The sequence below is a fragment of the Aedes albopictus genome, chromosome 1, assembly GCF_035046485.1.
Source record: "Aedes albopictus strain Foshan chromosome 1, AalbF5, whole genome shotgun sequence".
Lineage (NCBI taxonomy): Eukaryota > Metazoa > Arthropoda > Insecta > Diptera > Culicidae > Aedes > Aedes albopictus.
In genome coordinates, this window is record NC_085136.1 from 89,267,293 (window position 1) to 89,291,058 (window position 23,766).

The window sequence follows — 23,766 nt, forward strand, 5'->3', positions numbered from 1 at the left end:
TCGCAGTGACAGGCGAATTGTCACTCGAGAGCACGGCGTCTGAGCATAAATTATTTGAGGCAGTGCTGCCAGATTTCCAGTCGCAACATCTCCCCTTTTGAGTTGAAGATCCTGGCTCGGTGTAAGATCAGGAAGAGTCACTTGGCCTTGTATGAGAATGAGAATTGTTACCATCACTATCCAAAGGCTCACTGGAATGGAGTAGCACGCTTGATGAATGATCAATGGCATGGGCCACTGATTGTTGATGTGACATTGGTGTAGTGAAAACTATAGATAGTAGAGTAAACATAGATCCGCTAAGATGAATCCGTTGTATCCAAACGAACTGTCAAAATCTGTATCCAAACGAGCATGACGTCACGATTTGGACAACATCAATGGAACGCATGACGTCATATTCAATCGTCGCACTTTTGAAAATTACTACTTACACGCTTGAAACATTTTAGTCAGCGGTGTCCGCGGATCTATGTTTACTCTACTATCTATAGTGAAAACGTTGTGATTTGATCACTACAGCTATCCTGTGCTGAAGCTTCTGGTAACCATCCAACTTGTTGCAGGCTGCAAATGATGTGTTGGTTATGCTGATTTGTTGGACGTTGAGACAGGATGCAAAATGCTTCTTCTGTGTTGTTACCACTCTTAGAAATAGACGTCGCTGCCGGTTAGTTACTGACGCACAAGAATGGTAGCTGCTGTTTACAACACGCTGACAAGAGCTCGGTGATCATTGTTTACGTGGCTCTTGAACCAAAGGAATCCGGCAAGAAATGCGAAGCGCTAGGAATGAGCTGATGACTTGCTTTCCAAGCAACTGTCGAGCTGCTGCAGACGGAGATTGACTGGTTCACGCTGAATTCTGCTTATTGCTGAGGAGTTTTAATGGTGTTTATGGGACGTAATTTATGACGCACCCGAGGAGAAGAGAAATGTCATCGAGCGTGAGGAGGAGTTTGTTCAGTGCCGCGTCAGAGTAAACAAAACGTGTATTTCGAAGAGAAAATAAAGTGGAAATATTTAACTGTAAACCGCGTTCTTTTGGCCTCGTTTCCCTTGCGTTCACCACATTGGTGACCCCGACGTGATCCGGGAATATTCGCGTAGTACGGTAGTGGAATTCCGGTCGTTTTTTCATCGACATCGTTTCTGACTTTCCTAACCTCAACTACGGTATGCCGAACAACGATCAGCAGCAGGACGCTCGCACTGCAGCGTCGGTTTCGGTGAAGCTACCCGATTTTTGGAAATCGGATCCCGAAATGTGGTTTGCGCAAGCCGAAGCGCAATTCATCCTGGCAAACGTTACGAAGGATGATACCAAGTTTTACCACATCGTGGCAAAAGTGGACCAGTCGGTGATCTGCCATATCGCTGACTTGGTCTCCAACCCGCCCGCTCAAGATAAGTACAAGTCACTCAAGGATCGGCTGATCGCGCGATTCGCCCTCTCGCCGGAGGCTCGACTAGACCGCCTACTTGGTACCACTGATCTTGGCGACATGCGCCCAACGCATCTCTTGGCAAAGATGCAAGAGCTTGCCACGGGACTCAACGTAAACGACAACCTTCTAAAAATGTTATTCCTGCAGCGCATGCCAGCACACGTCCGGCCGATTCTGACAATCAGTGACGGTACACTCTCCAAGTTGGCGGAAATGGCTGACAAAATGACGGAATCGCCTAGCATCGCAGCCGTTTCAACGGTTGCCCCCGGAAGGTCAGCAACGAACGATGAGATGGAGCAGATGAAAGAACAGTTGGAAGTGCTTAGTGCGGAGTTCCGCCGTCTCAGAAGCAACAGCACAGGCCGCCGTCGCAGCCGATCAGCATCCAGATCAACAACCGAGATGTGCTGGTATCACCGGACATTTGGTCAGCAAGCTCAACGGTGCAAGCAGCCGTGTCAGTATCAGGGACCAAAAAACTAGATTTCTGCTCACCTGAGTCGGCGAAGGTGGGTAGTACTTTTTCCAGCCGGCGTCTCAAATTACACGACAAAACGAGTGGTCTTCGCTTCCTAGTCGACACAGGTTCCGATGTGTCGATCATACCAGCCACCAGGAAAGACAAAACATCTGCACCGATGCCTTTCGTTCTCCACGCGGCCAACGGGTCGGAAATTAAGACGTACTCCAGCAAATTCATCACAACTGATTTGGGCTTGAGGCGACGATTCACATGGAGTTTTCTAGTGTCGGATGTCAGTCATGCGATTATCGGCGCTGACTTCTTAGCGCACTTCGGATTATTGGTCGATTTGAAGAACAGGAGTCTTGTAGATGCTAGAACGAAATTGCAGGCTGTTGGTGAAGTGATGACTACCGACATCCACAGTATTACTACCGTCGACATCAACCATCCGTTCCATGAACTAATTGCGGAATTTCGTGAGATCTCGCTTCCATCGGCCCTCCAGGCCGAGACCCAACATGATGTAACGCATCACATTATTACGAAAGGACCACCGGTAGCATCAAAAATGAGGAGAATGCACCCGGATAAACTCAAGGCAGCCAAAGAAGAATTTGCCTTGATGTCGGAATTGGGCATCTGCAGACCTTCCAGCAGCAGCTGGGCCAGCCCCCTCCATTGTGTCCCAAAAAAGGATGGTCAGTGGAGATTCGTCGGGGATTACCGCCAGCTAAACAAGGTTACCGTGCCAGACCGATACCCGGTACCTCACGTACACGATTTGCTCCATGCTTTTCAAGGTAAGAATGTTTTTACAACTTTGGATTTGGTGCGAGCCTACCATCAGATTCCAGTGGAGGAAGCTGACATCCCCAAAACAGCTGTTATCACTCCGTTTGGATTGTATGAGTTTACCCGCATGCAATTCGGGCTATGCAACGCAAGCCAATCGTTCCAGCGTTTCATGAACAAAATATTTGGCGATCTTGATTTTGTAGTAGTGTTTATCGACGATATTGGCATCGCTTCGAAGACACTAGAAGAGCACTTGGTTCATGTTCGAATTGTGTTCGAGCGATTGGAGAAATATGGCCTGGTGATTAATGTTTCCAAAAGCCATTTCGCTAAATCAGAAGTTGACTTCCTGGGGTATTCGGTGAACAGTGAAGGCATTCGTCCTCTACTATCTAGAGTTCAGGCTGTTCTTGACTACCCACGGCCTTCGACGGTCAAGGATCTACGCAGATTCCTAGCATTGATCAATGTCTACAAGAGATTCATTCCAAAGGCGGTAGACTTACAATCTGAGTTGCGAAAATTGATACCTGGTAACAAGAAAAACGATACTCGCTCACTCGAATGGAATGATTCTTCTCAATTGGCGTTTGAACGGTGTAAGCGGTCTCTAGCAGATTGTGCACTATTGTACTATCCGGATTCCAATAAGCCACTGTCATTACTAATCGACGCATCTAACAATGCAGCTGGTGCTGTGCTTCAGCAATATTCGGAGTCAAAATGGCAGCCGATTGGGTTCTATTCAGAGAAATTTTCAAGTGCCCAGAAGAACTATTCTACTTTTGGTCGCGAACTCACAGCTATGAAGATGGCGGTGAAGCATTTTCGCTATTTTCTCGAGGGTCGACAATTTTGCATCTTAACGGACCATAAACCACTGACCCACGCCATGAGTACCAATTCTTCCAGCAGACTTCCGCATGAAGATAGGTATTTACGCTACATTTCTCAGTTCACCACGGATATACGGCACATCAGTGGCGTAGACAATACTGTAGCAGATGCTCTATCTCGGGTCGAGACGGTCGCAGTTATTGACTACAATGCTATTGCCGCTGATCAAGTTGGAGACCCAGAACTCGAGCGTTTGATGACAGCAAGTTCGCTGAAAATGCAACCAATACGATTTCCTCATGTCACACTGCCTGTGTTTTGCGACGTATCATTGAGTGACCGAATTCGCCCTTTCGTTCCAGAGAAACATCGGGAATCAATCTTGAAGCACTTTCACGGATTGGCGCACGTTGGAACGCGTGCAACGAGAAAGCTGATTTCGGACAGATTCGTTTGGCCTGAAATGAACAAAAACGTCAACCACTTTGTCAAAACTTGCTTGGATTGCCAGCTATCAAAGGTGAACCGCCACACTGTATCGCCATACGTACCATTCGACATGCCGAAGTCTAGATTCCGCCATATACACATCGATCTCGTGGGACCACTACCTCCATCGGATGGAAATCGTTACGTGCTAACAATTATCGACCGCTTCACCCGATGGCCTGAAGCCATTCCATTATCAGATATCAAGGAGAATACATTTTACTAAGGTGGCGCAGATAAACATTGCAAACCACTGGTTGTCTCTTCCACTCTTCTGGTGTTCTTATGCAACTAAAATAGTGACGTCACTATTTCAGTTCCATAAGAACATCAAAAGAATGGAAGAGACAACCAGTGGTTTGCAATGTTTATCTGCGCCACCTTAGTAAAATGTATTCTCCTTGATCAGATATGACCGCCCCTACAGTCGCAAAAGCATTGACATTGGGATGGATATCGCGGTTTGGAACCCCAGAGACTATAACGTCCGACCAGGGTCGTCAATTCGAATCTGACCTGTTCCGTGAGCTGACGTACATCCTGGGTACTCACCATATTCACACGACGGCGTATCACCCCCAGGCCAACGGGATGGTGGAACGCTTTCATCGTACAATGAAAGCAGCATTGATGTGTAAGAACGTGAAACGTTGGAGTGAGGAGTTGCCGCTGGTGTTACTGGGCCTTAGGAGTGCATATCGAGAAGATCTCAAATGTTCAGCAGCAGATTTGGTATACGGTCAGCCATTGCGTCTGCCGGGAGAGTTTTTCGATCTCCCAACGCAAGTCGGCGATAAAGCGGAATTCGTGCAACATCTCTTTTTTTTTTTTTTTTTTTTTCAGTTGGTTTATTTATTAGGCTCATTGTTAAAAAAAAACTCTACGGAGCCGATAATCTATTTAATACATAGTATGTATGTTATTGAAGTATTTCTTAATAAGCACATCTACTAATAGTAAGACTTGCGAGCACACTTTTTCCTTGGGCGTGAGCTTGATCCGGAGCTGGAACTGGAATGGGAAGCCGCGAATTGAGCCCGTCGCTGATTGGCCAGGTGCTCTCCCATTGCTTCCTTGAGCGCTACTGCCACCGCTTCCAGGTCGACTTTCTTCTTCACTTGCATTTTCTCATCCGAATTAGTTTCAGTTTCGTGCATTTCCGGCTGAATCTCGTCCGCTTCTGTTGAATCCGACACTTGTTCGACGACTTCTTCCTCCAGGATTTCAATAATAGGACTCTCCGATAGGTTTGGAATTGTCCGTTCATCTGATGCAACGTATTTTCCCGCCACGATCCCAGCATATGAACTGGTTCCGTCTACTTGCAATCTCTGCTGGTTTCCTCGGGAGCGGCGTTGTGGACAAGAGTCCTTCCTGTGCCCAACAGCATAACACAGAAAGCACGTATCCTTTAGGCCTTCATAGAATATTCGGCCTTTCCGGTTTGCGACGTTGATCATCGGTGGAATATCTTTCTCGACATCGATATATACACCGCGTACTCCGGTGAACATATGGTCCAGGCCCAGGTTAGCAGGGAATTTTTCCCGAACTATGCGATCCACCTTTCCAAACGTACCAAGTGCTGACGCTAAAGTGTCATCACTGAGCTCCGGCGGCAGGTCAAATACCCTAACGTAGTGTACGTTAGTGCCTGCAACGGTCATTCGCACTTCCACAGACTGTCCGTTTGAATAAACAAACTGTTTCGGCTCCAGATTATTTCTCAGTGCTTCTGTCATTGCCTCCTCCGTAACGAACTTGACAAAGAGTGACCGATCCTGCGCTGTTTTGTATGCTGTTTCCATTAGCTTGACATCTGTCCCCAATTGCTTGAGGAAGCTGACAATGTCCACCCAAGACGGTCGCGGACTACCCGCCGGAAACCGAAATTGTGCGGTGTTGATAATGGCATTCATATTGATAATTGATTGCAATTATCAGTGCGATAGATACCGAAAGCGTCGTCGTCGTAAACAACCGGGAAACAAAGCGACCGATTATACAACCTTAACAGCACGTGCTGATAGGGGTAAAAAAAAACTACCTGCGGAGAGCAAATTTGCCACCGTCTGTAAGCACTGACTGTTGCGACCGAACTGACCCGTGCAACATCTCCACAAATCCTTCGACAGACTACGCCCTCCTGGTACTAACCATCACTCGAAACCAGCCGTGTTCGTGCATAAGGCGCTAAAAACTTGCAGTCATGTGTTTGTCCGCGTAGATACGGTTAAGCGGGCATTACAGCAACCATATGAAGGGCCGTATAAAGTGTTAGATCGCAGCGATAAGTACTTCAACGTGTTGATATCCAGCAAAAAGCAGAGGATTTCCATCGATAGACTTAAACCAGCGTTCACATGCGACGAAGGAATTTCGGAATATCCTGGAGAAGATACCCAAACCGTAGTTACGCGATCCGGGCTACGCGTCCGGTTCCTGGCGTAACTGGGGGGGCGCATATGGGACATAATTTATGACGCACCCGAGGAGAAGAGAAATGTCATCGAGCGTGAGGAGGAGTTTGTTCAGTGCCGCGTCAGAGTAAACAAAACGTGTATTTCGAAGAGAAAATAAAGTGGAAATATTTAACTGTAAACCGCGTTCTTTTGGCCTCGTTTCCCTTGCGTCCACCACAGTGTTCCTCCATTTCATTCCGTTTTCCATGTGGTAGGGATCTTGTGGATTTGCTTTTTTGTTCCTGACATGGCGGAATGAAGAACTAGAACAAAAGCTTGACTCATGCTGAGAGCGGACTTCGTTCAATTGAACCCGTGAGGCTACAGGAGAATGCTGCCTATTCGTCGGTAGACTCCTGGAGGGTTGTAGAGCTTGAACGATGGTGACATTTTACGGGAAGAATGACCATCTTCCGAAATGGCTCATGGCTGTCTCAGGATGCTGTCTGAGCGGTCGGACTCCTGGTGAGGTTGAATAACTTGGAGACGGTGATGCATATTTTCCCGTTCACTTCCCCTCCTTGTCCGTTTGAAAACAATCATGCAAAACGGATGCTATTGCAGATGAAGGAACAGTGTGCTACTGAGAGATCGATTGCTTGCATTTCCTGATTGGCACAAACTGTAGCTATTCATGCCGCGTGCTGGAATTAACCACGATCCCCTTTCGCAATGAGCGCCATTCGTAATACTGCTTTCACTCCGTCCTATGTTTCCTTGCACGCCTTCAGCGAACATTTTCATGCACATGTTCGCCGAGTGTCCTTTAAATACCTCGTCGCCACTGTTGCAAACTCGGGTTCTTCGGGATGGCTGTGCATGGCATTGGATTTTAACACACGAGCTTACACAAAACGAATTAAAATACTTTATTTAAAACACTACATTTTTACATTTTAAAACGCACTGTCTTGCGCACAGACAGGCTGACTATTGACTAGTGTCTGAACAATATTTACAACAATCAATTACACAGCGCAACATTTTTTTGTCTCAAGAGCAAACTTATGTGTCTCCGAAGGATTTTGGGCCGCTGAATCCGAATCCGGGCTCAGGTTTGCTCCAACACGTCACAATTTTGAGATATACCCCAATGTATAGGGCAAAATATGCCATTTTGGGCTTTTTTGACTGCAAGTTATTAAGGCCGCACGGGACGACGTGTAATTTTTCCTATCTTCCCTCTCTTTCTAACAATTTGCCTCGCGATTTTGAAGAAGCAAATATCAATTTCCACTGCACTGACATAGCTGAAACTTTAGTCGATTGTGCACCACAAGTGAGCAAATGATCGATCAAATTTTTAGTCAATAATATGAAGTAGAAGCTGAGATTTGCATCTTACTAGCAACAGAGCAATGGCGGACGTTTCAACCACCGTCCCGTCCGGCCTTAAGCATGGAAATATTTTTTTTAAGCAATCAAAAGGTTAATTGGCCAATTAACATCTAAATTAGCGACTCATGCAAAATATTTCATTTTACCTAATTAAATTTGATAGATTTAGGCATTTAATGTTAGTATGAAAACTTGCATGCAACTTTTGGAGGGTGACTTGTATGTGAGATATCGTACCTAACATAAATCGCTTAAAACTATCAAATTTGATTTGGTAAAACGAAATATTTTGCATGAGTCGTTAATTTAGATGTTAATTGACCAATTTATCCTTTGATTGATTAAAAAATATATTTCCATGCTTAATGGCTAGCAGTCAAAAAAGCCCAAAATCGCATATTTTGCCCTATAAATTGAGGTATAGCTCAAAATTGTGACGTGTTGGAGCAAATCTGAGCCCGGATTCGGATTCAGCGGCCCAAAATCTGTCAGAGACACATAAGTTTGCTCTTGAGACGCTTGAGACAGACCAAAAGTTATTTTTTGTTAAGCCTGGAACACATAGCGTCCGTTCCGTCGAGGTTTGCGTTTTTTTGACAGTTTTCCCATGGGAAATGTGTCAAACTACTGTCACGCACACGCAAACGTATGCATTGTGTGGGGCACTTTACGCTGTGTTACTGATCTTATCGTGACACACAAACACATACACTGAAAAAAGGGACATGGTAATTTTGACCGTATCGAGGGTGAAATTAAAAACTTTTACAACTTGATTTTGGTAGACCATGATTTTTTCTTGAAACTACCATGTGCTGGGTTTAATTTACCATGCCGCTTAATGTTTACATTTTATGGTATTTTTTACTAAAATGTCGTAGTTCATTTTACCATGCGCGTGCTAAACAGTATGCAAGAACATAGTAAGTTTAACCACTGTGAAATAGTTGCAGTTACTATGCATGTGGTTCGGCCAGTGGGGATGGTTCTGTCATCTGTTTTTGTTAACATTAAAAAAGAGCTGGTGATTGAATTTAATTACATTTATAACAAATAAATGATATTGAATAATACAATAAATTTAAAATATATAAATATCTTTCGAAAAATCTATGGCGGAGCAAGTGGTGGAGCTCCTTTTTTTCGTTGGCATTTAGGAGTCTGGAAGTTTGTGGTGTTCGGAAGAGGCATGCATTGGTGGAACCGAGAACAAATCCGGTGCCGGAGAATCAACTGAACCCATCAATCATCTAGGTCTAGGGTGACGTTGCTCGGGAACAAAACCTGCTTGTGCTGGGGTGAAGCTGTTCCGATTGAGGATACTTGTGCGTGGTGAAATGTGAGAGTCTTGGCCGAGGCTTTTTCATGAAGGGAGTGGCCACTCAGCCCCTGACAATCAAGGGATGTTCCTGGAAGTGTTGCTGCTGGTCGACTTGCTTTTGGTTCAACTCAGTGTGCTTTAGGTCTTTGGGAGGTTCCGAGATCGCGACTTGATATTTCAGTGGATAGAGAATTGCTTACATGATTATCCCTGGACCGGGTGCCATCATTTGGAAGCGGAGATTTTTGCGATACAACAGTTACTAGGAATTCTGCTTGTTCGGTTGAATCGGTTTGGTAGTATGGCATTCGGAATCGGTTCAGACTGGTTCCGAGAAGGCGCTCTTGGAGGATGCCACCGGAAGCTAGATTGCTGCAATAAATATCGGAACTTTCGGGTGCCTTCAAGGTGACATCATAAGAGCTGCTGGTTTTTAAAATCATTTTCTACCGGTAAAACAATCTTCCACAATGACGGTGGGAAAGGCTTCCGAAAATATCAGCAGCCTTAAAATCGGCAGGTGGCGAGGTGCTGCGGGTTCTGATGGAGAGAATTAATAAGCATTATTCGATTAAATTGACGATTGAGTCACACTCACTATAGACACTATAGACATCTCGGCAGACACTTTCCACTAAATTGTCCATTAACTTCACTTAATAATGACGAACTCCTCAAACACGATGGCAAAATATTAAACCTAAGCAAATTTCAACAAGGAAACTTCCAAAGCAATAAGGCAACGGTATTTGTTCTAATTAAACATGGGCATAGTAGTAGGCATACATAAAAATTGTCCTGACAAACATGAATGGTATTATCAAGATAATCACATTTGATGGTATTTTTTACTATTCATTTTGTCATCACACCAATAGTAATTTCAACGGAAACATAGTAATTATCACTGAAAACATGTTCACGATTACTATTTTTCGGCATGGTAAAATTAAAAATGGTTGAATAGTCAATGTTACTCTAATTTTTTTCTCAGTGTATATGCGCCTTCCACACTGAACCAAAACATCATCTTCTATTCATATGATCCATCACTCGCATGGCTGCGAAAACTGCTCCTCCCATTTCCGAATGACAAAAGCAAGCGTCTGAAGCATCCTCGTAACATCAAATAAGAATCATCTTGTTACCCGACGATTTTCTTCTGGACTGCGTATGATCTATCATTCGATTTTCGTATTGTATGACACGAACAGAAGATCATCTCGCAAGCGGAGGAAAGTTAGTTTGGAGACGCCCGTTAGCGAAAATCATCTGCTTTTTGAATGTTTTTCTGTAGAGCGCGGGCGAGAGCGCGGGTACTTGGACCCAAGCTTGGACCGACGTGTCGAGATCGACGCCATTAGTGAAAATTGATCAAAATGTGAAGACATGAGCAGATCTCCCTAACAAAATCTACCAGATTACGGGTAAGCAATACATTTTATATTTATAATCACCTTTTAGTATTTTCTTTTGTTTATAATGTTTCAGAAAAAAACAAACGGCATTACATGCAAATCAAATTCTACAAAAAATCCGGGTCGCTTCTCAACTTTTTTGTGAGATGGCTGCAGGGCGAGGGATGGAGCTATTCCTGCTATTGAGCGACGCGATCATCGTCCAATGTTTGCGGCGACAAAGCGCACCGCAGATTATTGTTCGTGCAGTTGAAAATCGGAATTTTTGACACGCGAAAATCGATGTTTCTCCTAAACCGTGTGTCGGACGTACGTCGGACACAGTGCGCTGGATAGAGGACCAGATCCGCTATCCAGCGCACTACGTCCGACGTTAGGTTTGACGTATGGATTTTGAGAAAATTCGATTGTCGGGTGTGGGGAAAGTTCGGGTTTCAACCGCGACGACAATATAAAAATGAACACCGCGAGTACGATTAATTTCGATTACCCTTTCTATTTAATAATGTGTGTGCAGTTTAAGTTTTTATATTGTAAAGTGAGACGAAAATGTATGATTTTTATGAATAAAGGTGTATTTTTTTGATAATTTTGTATTTAATTTTGATTTCGTATCATTTAAAAGCATTTCACGGATCCTCTAAATAACAAAATACTTCAATACGTCATTGAAATGTGCATATTTCGGTCTTCAACTGAAAATCAAATCAACTACGAATGATGATCATCCGATCACTGTATTCTTCCTCTTCCATATTGATATGAACATCATCTCATATTCGGGTTACGTCATATGGATGCTCGTCATTCGATGATGAATTCATCCGTATACCAATCATCCGATGTCTGACTGAGTTTTGTTAATGGGGGCGAGCGTATCGCTTTACAGACGATTCGAAGAGGATGTGTTGGTTCAGTGCAGCATCGTCGCAGTGACAGGCGAATTGTCACTCGAGAGCACGGCGTCTGAGCATAGTGGTTTCGCAGCGCGGTGTCACGAACACTAATGCAAATCTACTGGTTGAAAATATGCCCATAGTCTATTTTACGAAACGACAACAGTGTTGATATTGATATTAACACTCACGGGCTTGGGCGCAACCTCCTGTCAAATTTTCATTCATGAAATGAGCGATCAGCTGTTCCGAAACGTCTCGTAAAATGGCTCATTCGATTTTGCTGGGAACAGCTGATCTTTGTTTACTATTTTCAACCAGTAACTCAAGTGGTGTTCGTGTAATGCAGCGTGTACGTACACGCAACACTACTAAAAGCAGAAACCACTATAAATTATTTGAGGCAGTGCTGCCAGATTTCCAGTCGCAACACTCGCCCATGCTGCATTCTTCTCGTTCTTCAACTGTTCACATTCGCCGTCGTACCAGTCGTTTCTGTGATTCGGAGTCACGAAGCCTAGTGCTGTAGCCGAGGTACTACCTATGGCGGATCGGATGTCCCTCCAGCCATCTTCAAGTGTAGCTGCGCCAAGCTGCTCTTCCGTTGGTAACTGCTAACTGCTGCGCGTAGTCTTGAGCCACTTCTACGTTACGCAGCTGCTCGATGTTGAGCCACGGCGTTCGACTTCGACGCGTGGTAATAACTGTTGAAAGTTTTGAGCGCATGCATACAGCTACTAAGTAGTGATCCGAATTTATATTAGCACTGCGGTATGTGCGGACATTGGTTATATTCGGGAGGAATTTTCCGTCGATTAGAACGTGGTCGATTTGATTTTCTGTTTGATGGTCGGGTGATCTCCACGTGGCTTTGTGGATATCTTTGCGGGGGAAGAAGGTGCTTCGGACTACCATACCACGGGAGGCTGCAAAGTTTACGCATCGCTGGTCGTTATCATTCGATACGGCGTGCAGGCTGTTTCGCCCGATTACCGGTCTGTACATTTCCTCTCTTCCTACCTGCGCGTTCATGTCGCCGTCAACGATTTTGTATGGATTAATGACCACGCGGGGGAGGGGGGGGGGTTGAAAAGTCCCAAAAAAATGACCACGTGGTTTATGGACAGCCCCTAACTGAGTGTAGAACGCTTCTTTCTCGTCATCGGGTCTTCCTTCGTGTGGGCAGTGGACGTTGATGATGATGTAGTTGAAGAAACAGCCCTTAACTCTTAACATGCACATCCTTGCGTTGATCGGCTGCCACCCGATCACACATATGTCGCATCTTGCCCAACACTATAAATCCTGTTTCCAGTTCATTGGTGATGCCACAGCTTTGGTAGAAGGTAGCCGCTCGATGCCCGCTTTTCCACACTTTCTGTCCAGTCCAAGAAAGTTCCTGCAACGCCACGATGTCGAAGTTGCGGGGATGTAGTTCGTCGTAGATTATCCTGTCACAGCCTGCGAAACCTCGTGGCTTGCAATTCCATGTTCCAAGTTTCCAATCGTAGTCCTTATTTCGTCGCGTGGGTCTTTGCCGATTGTATCGAGTCGTATTTTCTCCTATGTTATTCGCAATGGGGATTTTTACGGGTGGCTTATTGGGCCTACGCCAACACTCCTGTCTCGCCGGAGGGCCATCGTGCCAGTTCTGTTTAACGTCCCAACCAACACTGGGACGACCACGCTGATGGGGCTACCACATTGGATCTAGCTGGGCGTGGTGCAGCGTTTCTTACTCAGCCGCTGGATGCCAGAACAGACGCTGTTTGAGTCGCACCTCCTTGGTGAACAGACGCTCGGGTCGTACCTCCTCAATCTAGCTGAAGTCAGAAGGACAACAGTGCCCAGGGTGCAGCACACAACTCTTAGCTGGCGGTCTTTGTCATTGCTTGACCCGTGGAAGCATGAGGTAGGAACTTGTGAGGACCAGAGCTATGTTGGACGCTCTCCTTATCGACTCATCGTTTTGCAGCCCACGAAAAAAACCGGAAATTGCCAATTTTCATTGGGAAATCAAAAGATTTCCCGTGGGTTTAGCAGCCTAGCTTCTAGAAGAAGATTTAATGCAAACACATCTTGACCCCATTCACCTATAGTATGAGATGAGATGGGCCATTTTACCCCATCTTGGCATTTTGGACTCTGTTGGATCGTTGCCGTTTGTCTCGGTTCGTATTAGTCTGTACTGTAGCAGATGTTTTTTACGGTTAGCCGGGAGGCGAACACAAATCCCCTACTTTCCGGAGGACCATATATGAGCACTTTTTGAGAGCTTGGAGTCCTTCCCTGGTACTCGGACGTCGACCAGCTGCCCCTAACATGGAGATCAGGCGCTGTTGTGAGCCGCTTCCTCTGGAAAACAGACGCACAGGTTTGCAGAAGCAACCGCCGAAGCCTACGACTAAAGTTCCCACCGGCGTTGATTGCTCGATCTTCCCTAAGATTGGTCGTAGTTTCCAGCCGATACTACGCGGAGGTAAGGATAGGTATTATTATTATTATTATAGAGTTTTGGCACTTCTCAGCAAAAATTGCTGGAAACTTTCACCTACCCCGGGCAATCGGAATGCCAAAGGGGATTAGGCTCTGTGGATCTCATTAGCCGGTTTTTTAGCTTATCCTAATGAGTCTGCTTTTGGATGTACTTTCAGTTGTGATGATTCTGGAACCGCCTAACTATACTACAGGTTCCAAGAATCACCGCTTTCAGGATGCTGTTCAGGTCCTTCTTCAATTCCAGCTCGTCTAGGGACCTCAGGAGAGATTTAGGGACAATTCCGGTTGCCGAGAGGACAACCGGAACTATACGGACGTCCTCCAGGTGCCACATCTGCTTCAACTCCTCCGCTAGGTCGTGGTACTTGGTTATCTTGCCGGAGAACGTTGATTGGACATTATGGTCTAACGGTACAGCAATGTCGATGAGAGTTACTCGCTTCATCCTTTTGTCGAAAACCACAATGTCAGGCCGGTTGGCACGAATGAGGACGTCCGTAATGATCTCGCGATCCCAGTACAGCTTTATGCAACTATTTTCCAGAACCGGGTCCGGCTGGTACTTGTAGTAGGGTACAAATCTGTCGACCAAGTTGTGCTTTAAAGCAAGCTGTTGGTGCACAATCTTGGCAACTTCGTTGTGACGATCGAGGTAAGCTGATCCAGCTAACACTGAACAGCCTGCAACGACATGCTCGATCGTTTCCCCTACTGAATTACACTTCCTGCAACGGTCCTCCACGTCCTCGTGCAATATGTACCGCCGATAGTTCTTCGTCGCAATTACCCGGTCCTGGATGGCTACCATGAAACCTTCTGTTTCTGAGAACAGGTCACCCCGCACCAGCCACGCGTTTGACGCCGCCTTATCGATGTGCTCGAGTTCCAGTTGATGGGGGTGCGTCCCATGCAACTCCTTTTGCTTCCACGTTACGATCATCTCGTCGACGGTCTTGATGTCGCAGTTCAGCTGATAATCCTCCTGCGCCAGATGCAGGGCGCTGTAACCGTGGTCAGTTTCACATACAGTGCGGTACATTTCGTGGCGGTTCTGGCTTTCTACGAAATATGCCCGCAGCTGCTGGATCTGGGAGACACATAGTGCCTGGATATCAGTGACGCCTCTTCCTCCTACTGCGCGTGGCAGGGTGACTCTCTCAATGGACGACTTTGGATGGCGCATGCGGTGCTTGGTGAACGCCACTCGTACTGCTCGTTCTAACGCCTCGAGGTCAGTCTTGGTCCACTTTACCACCCCAAAGCTGTAGGTCAACAGGGGCACAGCAAACGTGTTGATCGCCTTCACCTTGTTGCCGGCTGACAGAAAGCTCCTCAGAACACAGTTGACACGATGCAAGAACTTGTCCTGCAGTTCCTTCTTGATCGCTGTATGGCGAATACCTCTAAGTTGCAGGAAGCCGAGGTACTTGTACACTTCGCCTTCAACCATATTCCGAATCTCCTCCTGTTCGTTGACGCGAAAACAGCTGGCGTCCACTACTTGACCCCGGCGAAGATGGACTGACCGACATTTGTCAATTCCAAACTCCATCCGGATGTCGTTGCTGAACACCGTCACAAGCTGCAACAGTTGATGCAGCCTCTGTACTGATTCCGCAAACAGCTTCAAGTCGTCCATAAAGAAGGTGTGGGTTATTCTTGTACTCCTTCCCCCACTTTTCAGTTGGTAGCCATAGTTGCATTGGTTGAGTGCTCTGCTGAGGGGGTTCATTGCAAGGCAGAACCATAGCGGACTGAAGGTATCGCCTTGAAATATACCCCTCCTGATGCTGAGAGTTCTGGACCGCAACACAGCTGTTCCGTCGGTGATTTGTAGGGACGTGCTCCACATCCCCATCGCGTGTTGCATCAGCCTGATGACGTTCCCGTCTACCTTGTACAACTGCAGCACCTTAAGAAGGTACGAGTGCGGCACTGAGTCGTACGCCTTCTTGTAGTCGATGTACGCCATGCTCAGGTTCCTCTGCTTATCGGTGGCTTGACCCACAATGACTGCATCTATAATGACCTGATCTTTGCAGCCTTGCGTGTTTTTGCGACACCCTTTTTGTTCTTCGGTCATCACGTTGTTGGCATCGCAGTGGGTTTGTATCCTCCTCGCTATCACCGACGACAGCACTTTGTACAGACTCGAAAGACACGTTATTGGTCTGTACTTTGCTGGGTCAGCTGTGTTTTGGTCCTTCGGCAGAAGATAAGTGATACCCCTGGTAATGAACTCTGGTAGCTGCGTGGGGTCTTCTAGCACCATGTTGAAACATTCCGCCATCCGCCCGTGGATCGTCGTGAGCTTTTTATACCAAAAATTGTGCACGAAATCGGGTCCTGGTGCAGCCCAATTTCTGGTATACCGGGTAGCCTCGCGTACATCCTGAGCGGTTACTACGACCGCGGTCATCTCTCCAACTCCATTACACTGTCGCTCTTCTTCTGCCAACCACATCCCATCGTCGCTGTGCTGGACAGGGTTCTCCCATAGATTGGCCCAGAACTGTGTGACTTCGCCAATCTCCGGAAGGCCTTCTCCATAGTCAGGCTTGTCGTTTCGGATGCAGTTGTAGAACTCTCTTTCGTTAATGTTGAACATCCGGTTTTGTTCCTTCCGCTTCGAACATTCTCCATAACGCCGCAGTCGTTTCGCAAGAGCACTCAACCGCTGTACATGGTGTCGAGGATCTCCGTAATGTTGACTTCTGTGAGATCTCGGAGTTCTGCGGGCTTCACAATTTCAGCAACATAACGAACTAGCCTCGTTGATCGATTCCCCTGCTTGTACTGTGTTAATCGACCAATCTTGGTCCGCAATGTGGCGATCCGGTTCTCCAAACGTCGCATCCACGCGGGTTTCTGTGTGCTGGGGCGTGTGCGACCTTCACCGTCGCCTTGCGGGCGCGTCCGCAGTCCCAGCGTCTTGACAACAGCCACCGCAGCTGAATACACCGTAAACTGCAGATCCTCAAGGTGCTGTACGGCCTCCAAGTACTGTGGCAAAATATCCTGGTTTAGGATGCTTACTGCACTTGTTAACCGATAGGAATTCCGCAGCTTTGGTATTCGGTGCCGGGACATGGGGTCTGTCCCACGGAACTGCGTGACTGCTGTGGCCATGTGGAGCGCTAGTTCGTCTCGTAGTTGCTGTCGTTGCATATCCGCTGTTGGTCCTGGAGCAGAGGGTGCAGTCGTATCACGACTCTCACTCGCGTTCGATGCATCCAGCCCATCAGAACTCCTTCTCGACGTATCGCTCGATCTTGTCCTCTCCTCTCCCAATTCCCTCTGCGCTTCCAGCTTGATGCACTCCACTTCTGCAGCTGTGAGCATATTATGAGACATAATTGCTCGCTGTCGTGTGTACAGCTTGTTCAAGTCAAGCTGGTTCGCAAAGCGAGGGAATCTCTCGTTGAACATTTCCAGCATCCCTGATCTGCCGGACATGTCCGTCTCCATCCTCGTGCAGACAAAATAGCAGCGAATCACGTACATATTATTATTATTATTATTATTATTATTATTATTATTATTATTATTATTTAATATAATTCATCCGACAGTTAAGTCTACATGAATGTTAAGAGGTAAAAATTACAACACAAATATAAAACAGTCATCAAAAAAGGTCATCTTAATCTTCTAATTCTGTTGCGAAACTTGTAGGAAGCCTCGCCAAACTTGAATTCCGACTCCACCGCCGAGAAAGCTCTAATAATAGACGTGAGCGGTTCATTGTAGCCGTAGTCTGTACGATGATACCTGGTCTGCAGTAGGGAAGAAGTCCGAAGCACGCGTTGAGGAATACGAAATTCTAACTGCGACAACAGATCTGGGCAATCCACTTCGCCGTTCAAAAGCTTCGCGGCAAAAGTTGCCTGTTGAACCCGTCTTCGATGCTCCAAAGTGTCCAAATCCAGCAACTGGCATCTATCCTGGTATGGAGGTAAATTAGCCGGATCGCGCCATGGCAAATGTCGCAACGCCAGCTTCACGAATCTCTTCTGAACACGTTCAATTCGAAGTATCCATGTTGTTTCATATGGACTCCAAACGATTGCGGAGTTTTCTAGCAGTGGCCTTACCAAAGAGCAGTATAATGCTTTTAAGCAGTAGGGATCTTTAAAATCACGAGCGATTTTGGAAATAAATCCTAGTTGGCGATTCGCTTTCGATATTACTGCACTGTAATGTAGACGAAAATCAAGTTTTGGGTCCAAAAGAACACCTAGATCGTTCACTTTGTCTACTCTGTTTAGCTTAACTCCATTAATGTGGTAATCAAAACGGATGGGTTTCTTATTGCGATGAAATGTCATCACCACACATTTTGTGGTACTGACGGTTAGTCTACATCGCCGGCACCATTCTACGAAAAGGTCCAAAAGTTTTTGAAGACGATGACAGTCTTGTTCCGTACGCACGACGAGGTAGAGTTTCAGGTCATCTGCATATTTCAGTTTGCACTTATCACCCAGTAATGCCGCAACATCATTAAAAAACAATGTGAAAAGCAACGGTCCCAAGTTGCTTCCCTGAGGCACACCAGACGTACTGGAGAATGGTTTTGAAACACATGAATCAAGCTTCACACGGAGAGTCCTATTGGTCAGGTATGACAGCAACCACGTCTTAAGAGATGTCGTAGCACCAAGCTTAGCCAGTTTATAAACCAGAATCCTATGGTCTATCTTGTCGAAAGCAGCTTTAAGATCGGTGTAGATGACGTCGACTTGAGTGTTATGTTCCATAGCCGTAACGCACGTGCTGGTGAATGTTAACAAATTGGTAGTAACCGATCGGCCAGGAATGAAACCGTGCTGGTCTGTGGAAATGTAGCTCCTCGAGTGATTCAAAATAGCCTGACTTAGTATTATTTCAAACAGTTTAGATGCTGCCGATAAGCTTGTTATACCCCGATAATTTTTGACATCCCGACGGTCCCCAGCTTTAAATACCGGAAACATGAATGACTGCTTCCACAATGTCGGAAATTTGGCTTGTTCGAAGGAGCGGTTGAAAATGGCAGCGAGAGGTTTGGCCAAAGCAGCTGAGCAACGACGAAATACCACAGCAGGAATGCCATCCGGCCCAGGTTTAACAGAGTTTTTCAGCTTCTTCGACGCAGCGATAACTTCTTCTTCAGTGACGACAATCGTGTCCAGATTCAAAAAATCAGCAGGCACGTTACTTGCTGCTGATTCCGCCTCATTGTCGCTAGCTCCATCCTGATCAAAAATAGAAGCAAAGTGCTCTGCAAACATCTCACTCGCTTCCGCAGTACTAGATGCTTCTTTATCGCCAAGTCGCATGTTTGATGGAAAGCTAGAGTTTTTCCTTTTACTATTGACAAAACTCCAAAAACTACGAGGATTTCGCCGTAGATTCCCCTGAACTCTAAGAACATGGGATTTGTACAGGGCGCCATTAAGCTTACAGTAGGCACTGCTTGCACGTTTAAACGCCCTCTTATTGTCGTTAGTTTTGCACAGCCTGAGTTTCCGTTGGGCAGAGTTCCGCTCCCGTTTTAATTTTCGCAGTAACGGTGTACTCCAAGCAGGGGATAATGGACGTCTCTTGAGCGGTACATTTGATTCTAACCAATTCTCAATTATACTACTAAATCTTACAGCCATTTCATCAGCATCAGGGCACTCCAGAACATTTGTCCAGTCCAGGTCCAATAAAAATTGCAAAAACAGAGGGTAATCGATTTTTCGGTAGTCTAGCACTTTCGCTTCATCCTGCACGGTACGAGCAGGGTGAGCAAGTGAAGTAGAACTTGCCGGAAGGGCCATAGCCAGAGGGGGGTGATGAGAATCAATTGGCAATAACGATTCGACAGATGCATCGATTTCCAACTCGTTCTCGACATTGTGGAAAACTAAGTCGAGTGTGCGTCCCAGCTCATTGCGAACTGAATTACGCTGGCTTAAATTGACAAAGTCCATACCATCGAGAAGGGCCATATTGGCCGTGTTCAAGGATGATGTTTCAGCGAGACGGACTGTATAACCTTCGATAATCCATTTCAGAAGAGGTTGATTGTAATCGCCGCATACCAAAATTCTGCCAACTTTATCGCACACCTCCTTAACGGATGCGATATGCGCCTCTATAACTCCGACGTCTCGGCTTCGATCTGGTATTGCTGGGCAGAGGCTAATTGATCGCAATGGGATTTGAATTACGCAAAATAACCAGCCTTTGCCGGTCGGGCTTACAGATATTATACTATAGATCCATTGGGACCTTACGGGTTTCCAAAAAGGATTCCATGATGCATTTCCTTGAGATTTCAGTGGTATTTTGATGTAGGTTGCATCTTTTTTTTCAAAATGGTTTCATGGGAGTCAAGGGATTTCAGGTGCGTTTCAAAAAGTTATTAGGGGTCTCAAAGTCTTTAGGTGGGCTTCAAAAGGGTTTCAGAGAAGTGTTATGGTGTTTTTGTAGCAGATGGAGTTGCTGGTTAGTTTGGACGTGGTTTCAGAAATGTTTCGAGTTTTTAAGAGCATTCAGAGGGGTTTCGGAGCATTTCAGTGATTTACTACCTGCAGGGTGTTATAAGGGGTTTCGGCGGATGTTTTGATCACTTGAAGAACTAGTCTACGGTGGTATACGGAAAGAGTGCAGTAGGATTTTGTGAATTGGATTGAATGGATTCCTAATTCTCTGTTCATTGTTCCCGTTTCAGATCAAGGACGGAAACTACCACATCATCGCCCAACTGCTGGAGAACATCATCCAGTACATTGCCACCATCACGGAGAAGAACAACTTTGTGCGCCGCGGCGGCGGTTTGCAGATCCTGGCGGAGGCGCTGTCCATCATATTCGCCGGAAGTGGTCCGGAATACCGGGCGTCGATCGACAAGTGCTACAAGGTACATATCGAGATCGAGGAGCAGAAGAAGGCCCGGGGGAACGTACGGCAGGCGGATGGCTGGACGGCGACGAAGCAGCTGGTACCGTCGGTTAAGGCCAATGCGAAGGTGGTTAGCTTTTGGTGTTTCAATCCGGGGTTCGGGATGAGGCAACTGCTGGGCCGGAACGCCAGGAGTATAATTCTGACGAGTGGTACCTTGGCTCCGCTGAAGCCTTTGATCAGTGAGCTGGACATTCCTATCGCGGTGAGATTGGAGAATCCGCATATCATCGATGGCAGTCAGGTGTGCGTGAAGATTGTGGGCCAGGGACCGGACAAGGAGATGCTGAATTCCAGCTATAGCAATCGAGACAATCCAAAGTACATTTCCAGCTTAGGTCGAACGATTCTGTCGTTTTGCCCGATCATTCCTGGGGGATTGCTGGTGTTCTTTCCTTCGTATCCGCTGCTGAACAAATGTCAGGAAGCGTGGCAGGAAACCGGAATATGGTCCCAGATTAGCCGGACGAAACCGATATTTGTGGAACCTCGGGGAAAGGACCAGTTCCTGAACACAATGACTGAGTACTATCAGAAGATCAACGACCCAGACGGGAAGGGAGCCGTGTTCATGGCCGTTTGCCGAGGTAAAGTGTCCGAAGGGTTGGATTTCGCGGATATGAACGGTCGGGCAGTTATCATCACCGGTTTGCCATTTCCGCCTCTGAAGGACGCCCGTGTGATACTGAAGAAGAAGTATCTTCAAGAAGTTCGAACCAAGGAAAACGAAATCATTTCCGGTGACGAGTGGTACTCGTTGGAAGCAGCCCGAGCAGTGAACCAGGCCATCGGACGAGTTATCCGACACAAGAACGACTACGGAGCGATTCTGTTGTGTGACAATCGGTTCCACAACCACCGTCAAAAGTCCCAACTCTCCTCCTGGATACAGCGTCACGTGAACACGAGTCAACATCAACACTTTGGTCCCATCATCGGTGAACTATCCCGGTTCTTCCGAAATGCCGAGAAATCCCTCCCTCAAGCAAAGCTCTCCCGTAACATAGTACCCCTAGTGCAGGAACCCACGTCTCTCCCAGAGTGCACCATCCCAGGCGCCCTCATGGTCAATCGGGATACCAAACGAAAACTGGACGACATCCGGAATAATTTCGTCCACATTGAAAACTCCAACCATGTGACCTACAGCAACACCTTCAACATTTCCGACTACGACCAGAAACATGGACCAGGCAATGCCTCCGGACCGAAAAACTTCCTCACCCGACTGAACACCGAGGTCCGTTCGATAGATTTCAACGACATGACTACGTACTCCATGCCCAGCTCTTCTCAAACTGGCCAGGTTACCATCCACCACCGGGAGCGATCGACCGCAAATTCGAGCTCCTTCAGCCAAACGTCCCAAAAGAAGCGAAAGCTGGTCCTGATCCCGCAGCAAGTCATCAACCTGACCACCAGCGACGATGAAGCTGACGCCAAGTCATCCCCCGTTGGGGACGATCCCACTCGGCAGGCTCCGGAGGATCGCGTCGAACTGATCAAGGTCATCAAAACGTCCATTCCGCTGGGCAAGTACCAGGCATTCTTGACCACACTGACCAACTACAACCGGGAACGGGATTTTGACGCCCTAATCGAGGGACTACTGGTCGCATTCGACCGGCCGGAGCTGTACTATCTGCTGAGAGGTTAGCCTGATCGATTACACCGCAAGTGTACTGAAGCCCATCATCACATCTTTTTCTTTCTTCCCACAGCCATGAGGCGGTTCGTCAAAGGAGATCATGAAGCGCGGTTCGATGTCAAAATTCAAGAGGTTTGCGGTAGATGATCGTAATCATCGATCGTAGCCACGGATCGCACGTAGCTGGGGCCATCGATGCTGTGCGCACAAACGAGTAGGTATTGTGATATTGATTGTTAGTGTGGATGAATGGGAGGAATAGGCGGATCGCACGGATTGCCCGGAGTTGTCCACGTTAACGCTGCCCATTCGAAGTGATCTAGTAGTTTGTTTAATAAAGTCGCTTTGAAATATCGTTAAGTTTTGTAACAGGAAGTTGTTGATTACTGCATCCGATAGTTTTCCTTATCTTCTCTCTTATTAACCTTCATCCAGCCAACGTACATTTTCCACCTTCGAAAAAGCACAAAAATGGTCATAACTTTTTTGTTTTTCGATGGATTTTGATGAAATTTTCACAACTTCCCGAAAAACTCTTCTAGTTTATGATGCCGGGGACATGGGTGCCTGGTCCACATGGTTCCGGAGTTATTCCGGATTGTCTTGGGGTACCAAAATTGGCCACATACTTTGCGCAACGTATATCTCAGGATCCCGATGAGGTAGAAGTATAGTGTCTTCGGCGAATTTGTTCAGCAGGTTAAGAACTAACTGGCAACGGCGACTTTGGTTCGCGATTCAGCCGCTAGGCGGCGCCAGTGTCAAAAATGTTCAAACCCTCATATCTCAGAAACCTGATAAGATAGAATAATGCTGTCTTCGGCTAAGTTCTTCAGCAAGCTCAGAACTGTCTGATAGTTGAGTATTTGATACGTGATTTATCCGCTAGGTGGCGCCTTGTGTCTGAAAAATTCAAACACGTATATCTCGATACCCTAATGAGGTACAAGCATGCCGTTTTCAGCAAAGTTGTTCAGCAGACTAAGAACTATCTGGCAATGATGTCTTTGGTTCGAGAATCGCCCGCTAGGTGGCGCCAGGGTAAAAAAAGGTTCAAACTTCTATATCTCAGAATCCTGATAAGATAGAATGATGCCGTCTTCAACAAATTTCTTCAGCAAGGTAAAAACTGTCTGGTAGTTGAGTCTTTGGTTTGGGATTTATTCAGAACTCTTCCGGGATTTTTTCCAGGAATTTCTCCGGGAATTTCACC

General features: G+C 46.5%; 1 protein-coding gene across 2 annotated transcripts in view; it reads left to right on the top strand.

The window, feature by feature from the left end:
• LOC109427416 (regulator of telomere elongation helicase 1 homolog) overlaps window positions 1-23,766 on the top strand; it is a 303,579-nt gene that overhangs the window by 4,611 nt on the left and 275,202 nt on the right. The window contains exons 2-3 of one of the 2 annotated variants that reach the window (XR_009996109.1): window positions 20,676-22,557; window positions 22,627-22,767. Coding sequence is in view for 1 of the 2 variants with exons in the window: in XM_019702958.3 (XP_019558503.2) it covers window positions 20,676-22,557; window positions 22,627-22,700 (1,956 nt within the window). In the remaining variant the exon portion in view is untranslated. Of the gene's footprint in view, window positions 1-20,675; window positions 22,558-22,626; window positions 22,923-23,766 lie in introns of those variants that run through there. The other variant, XM_019702958.3, reaches the window with a different exon arrangement.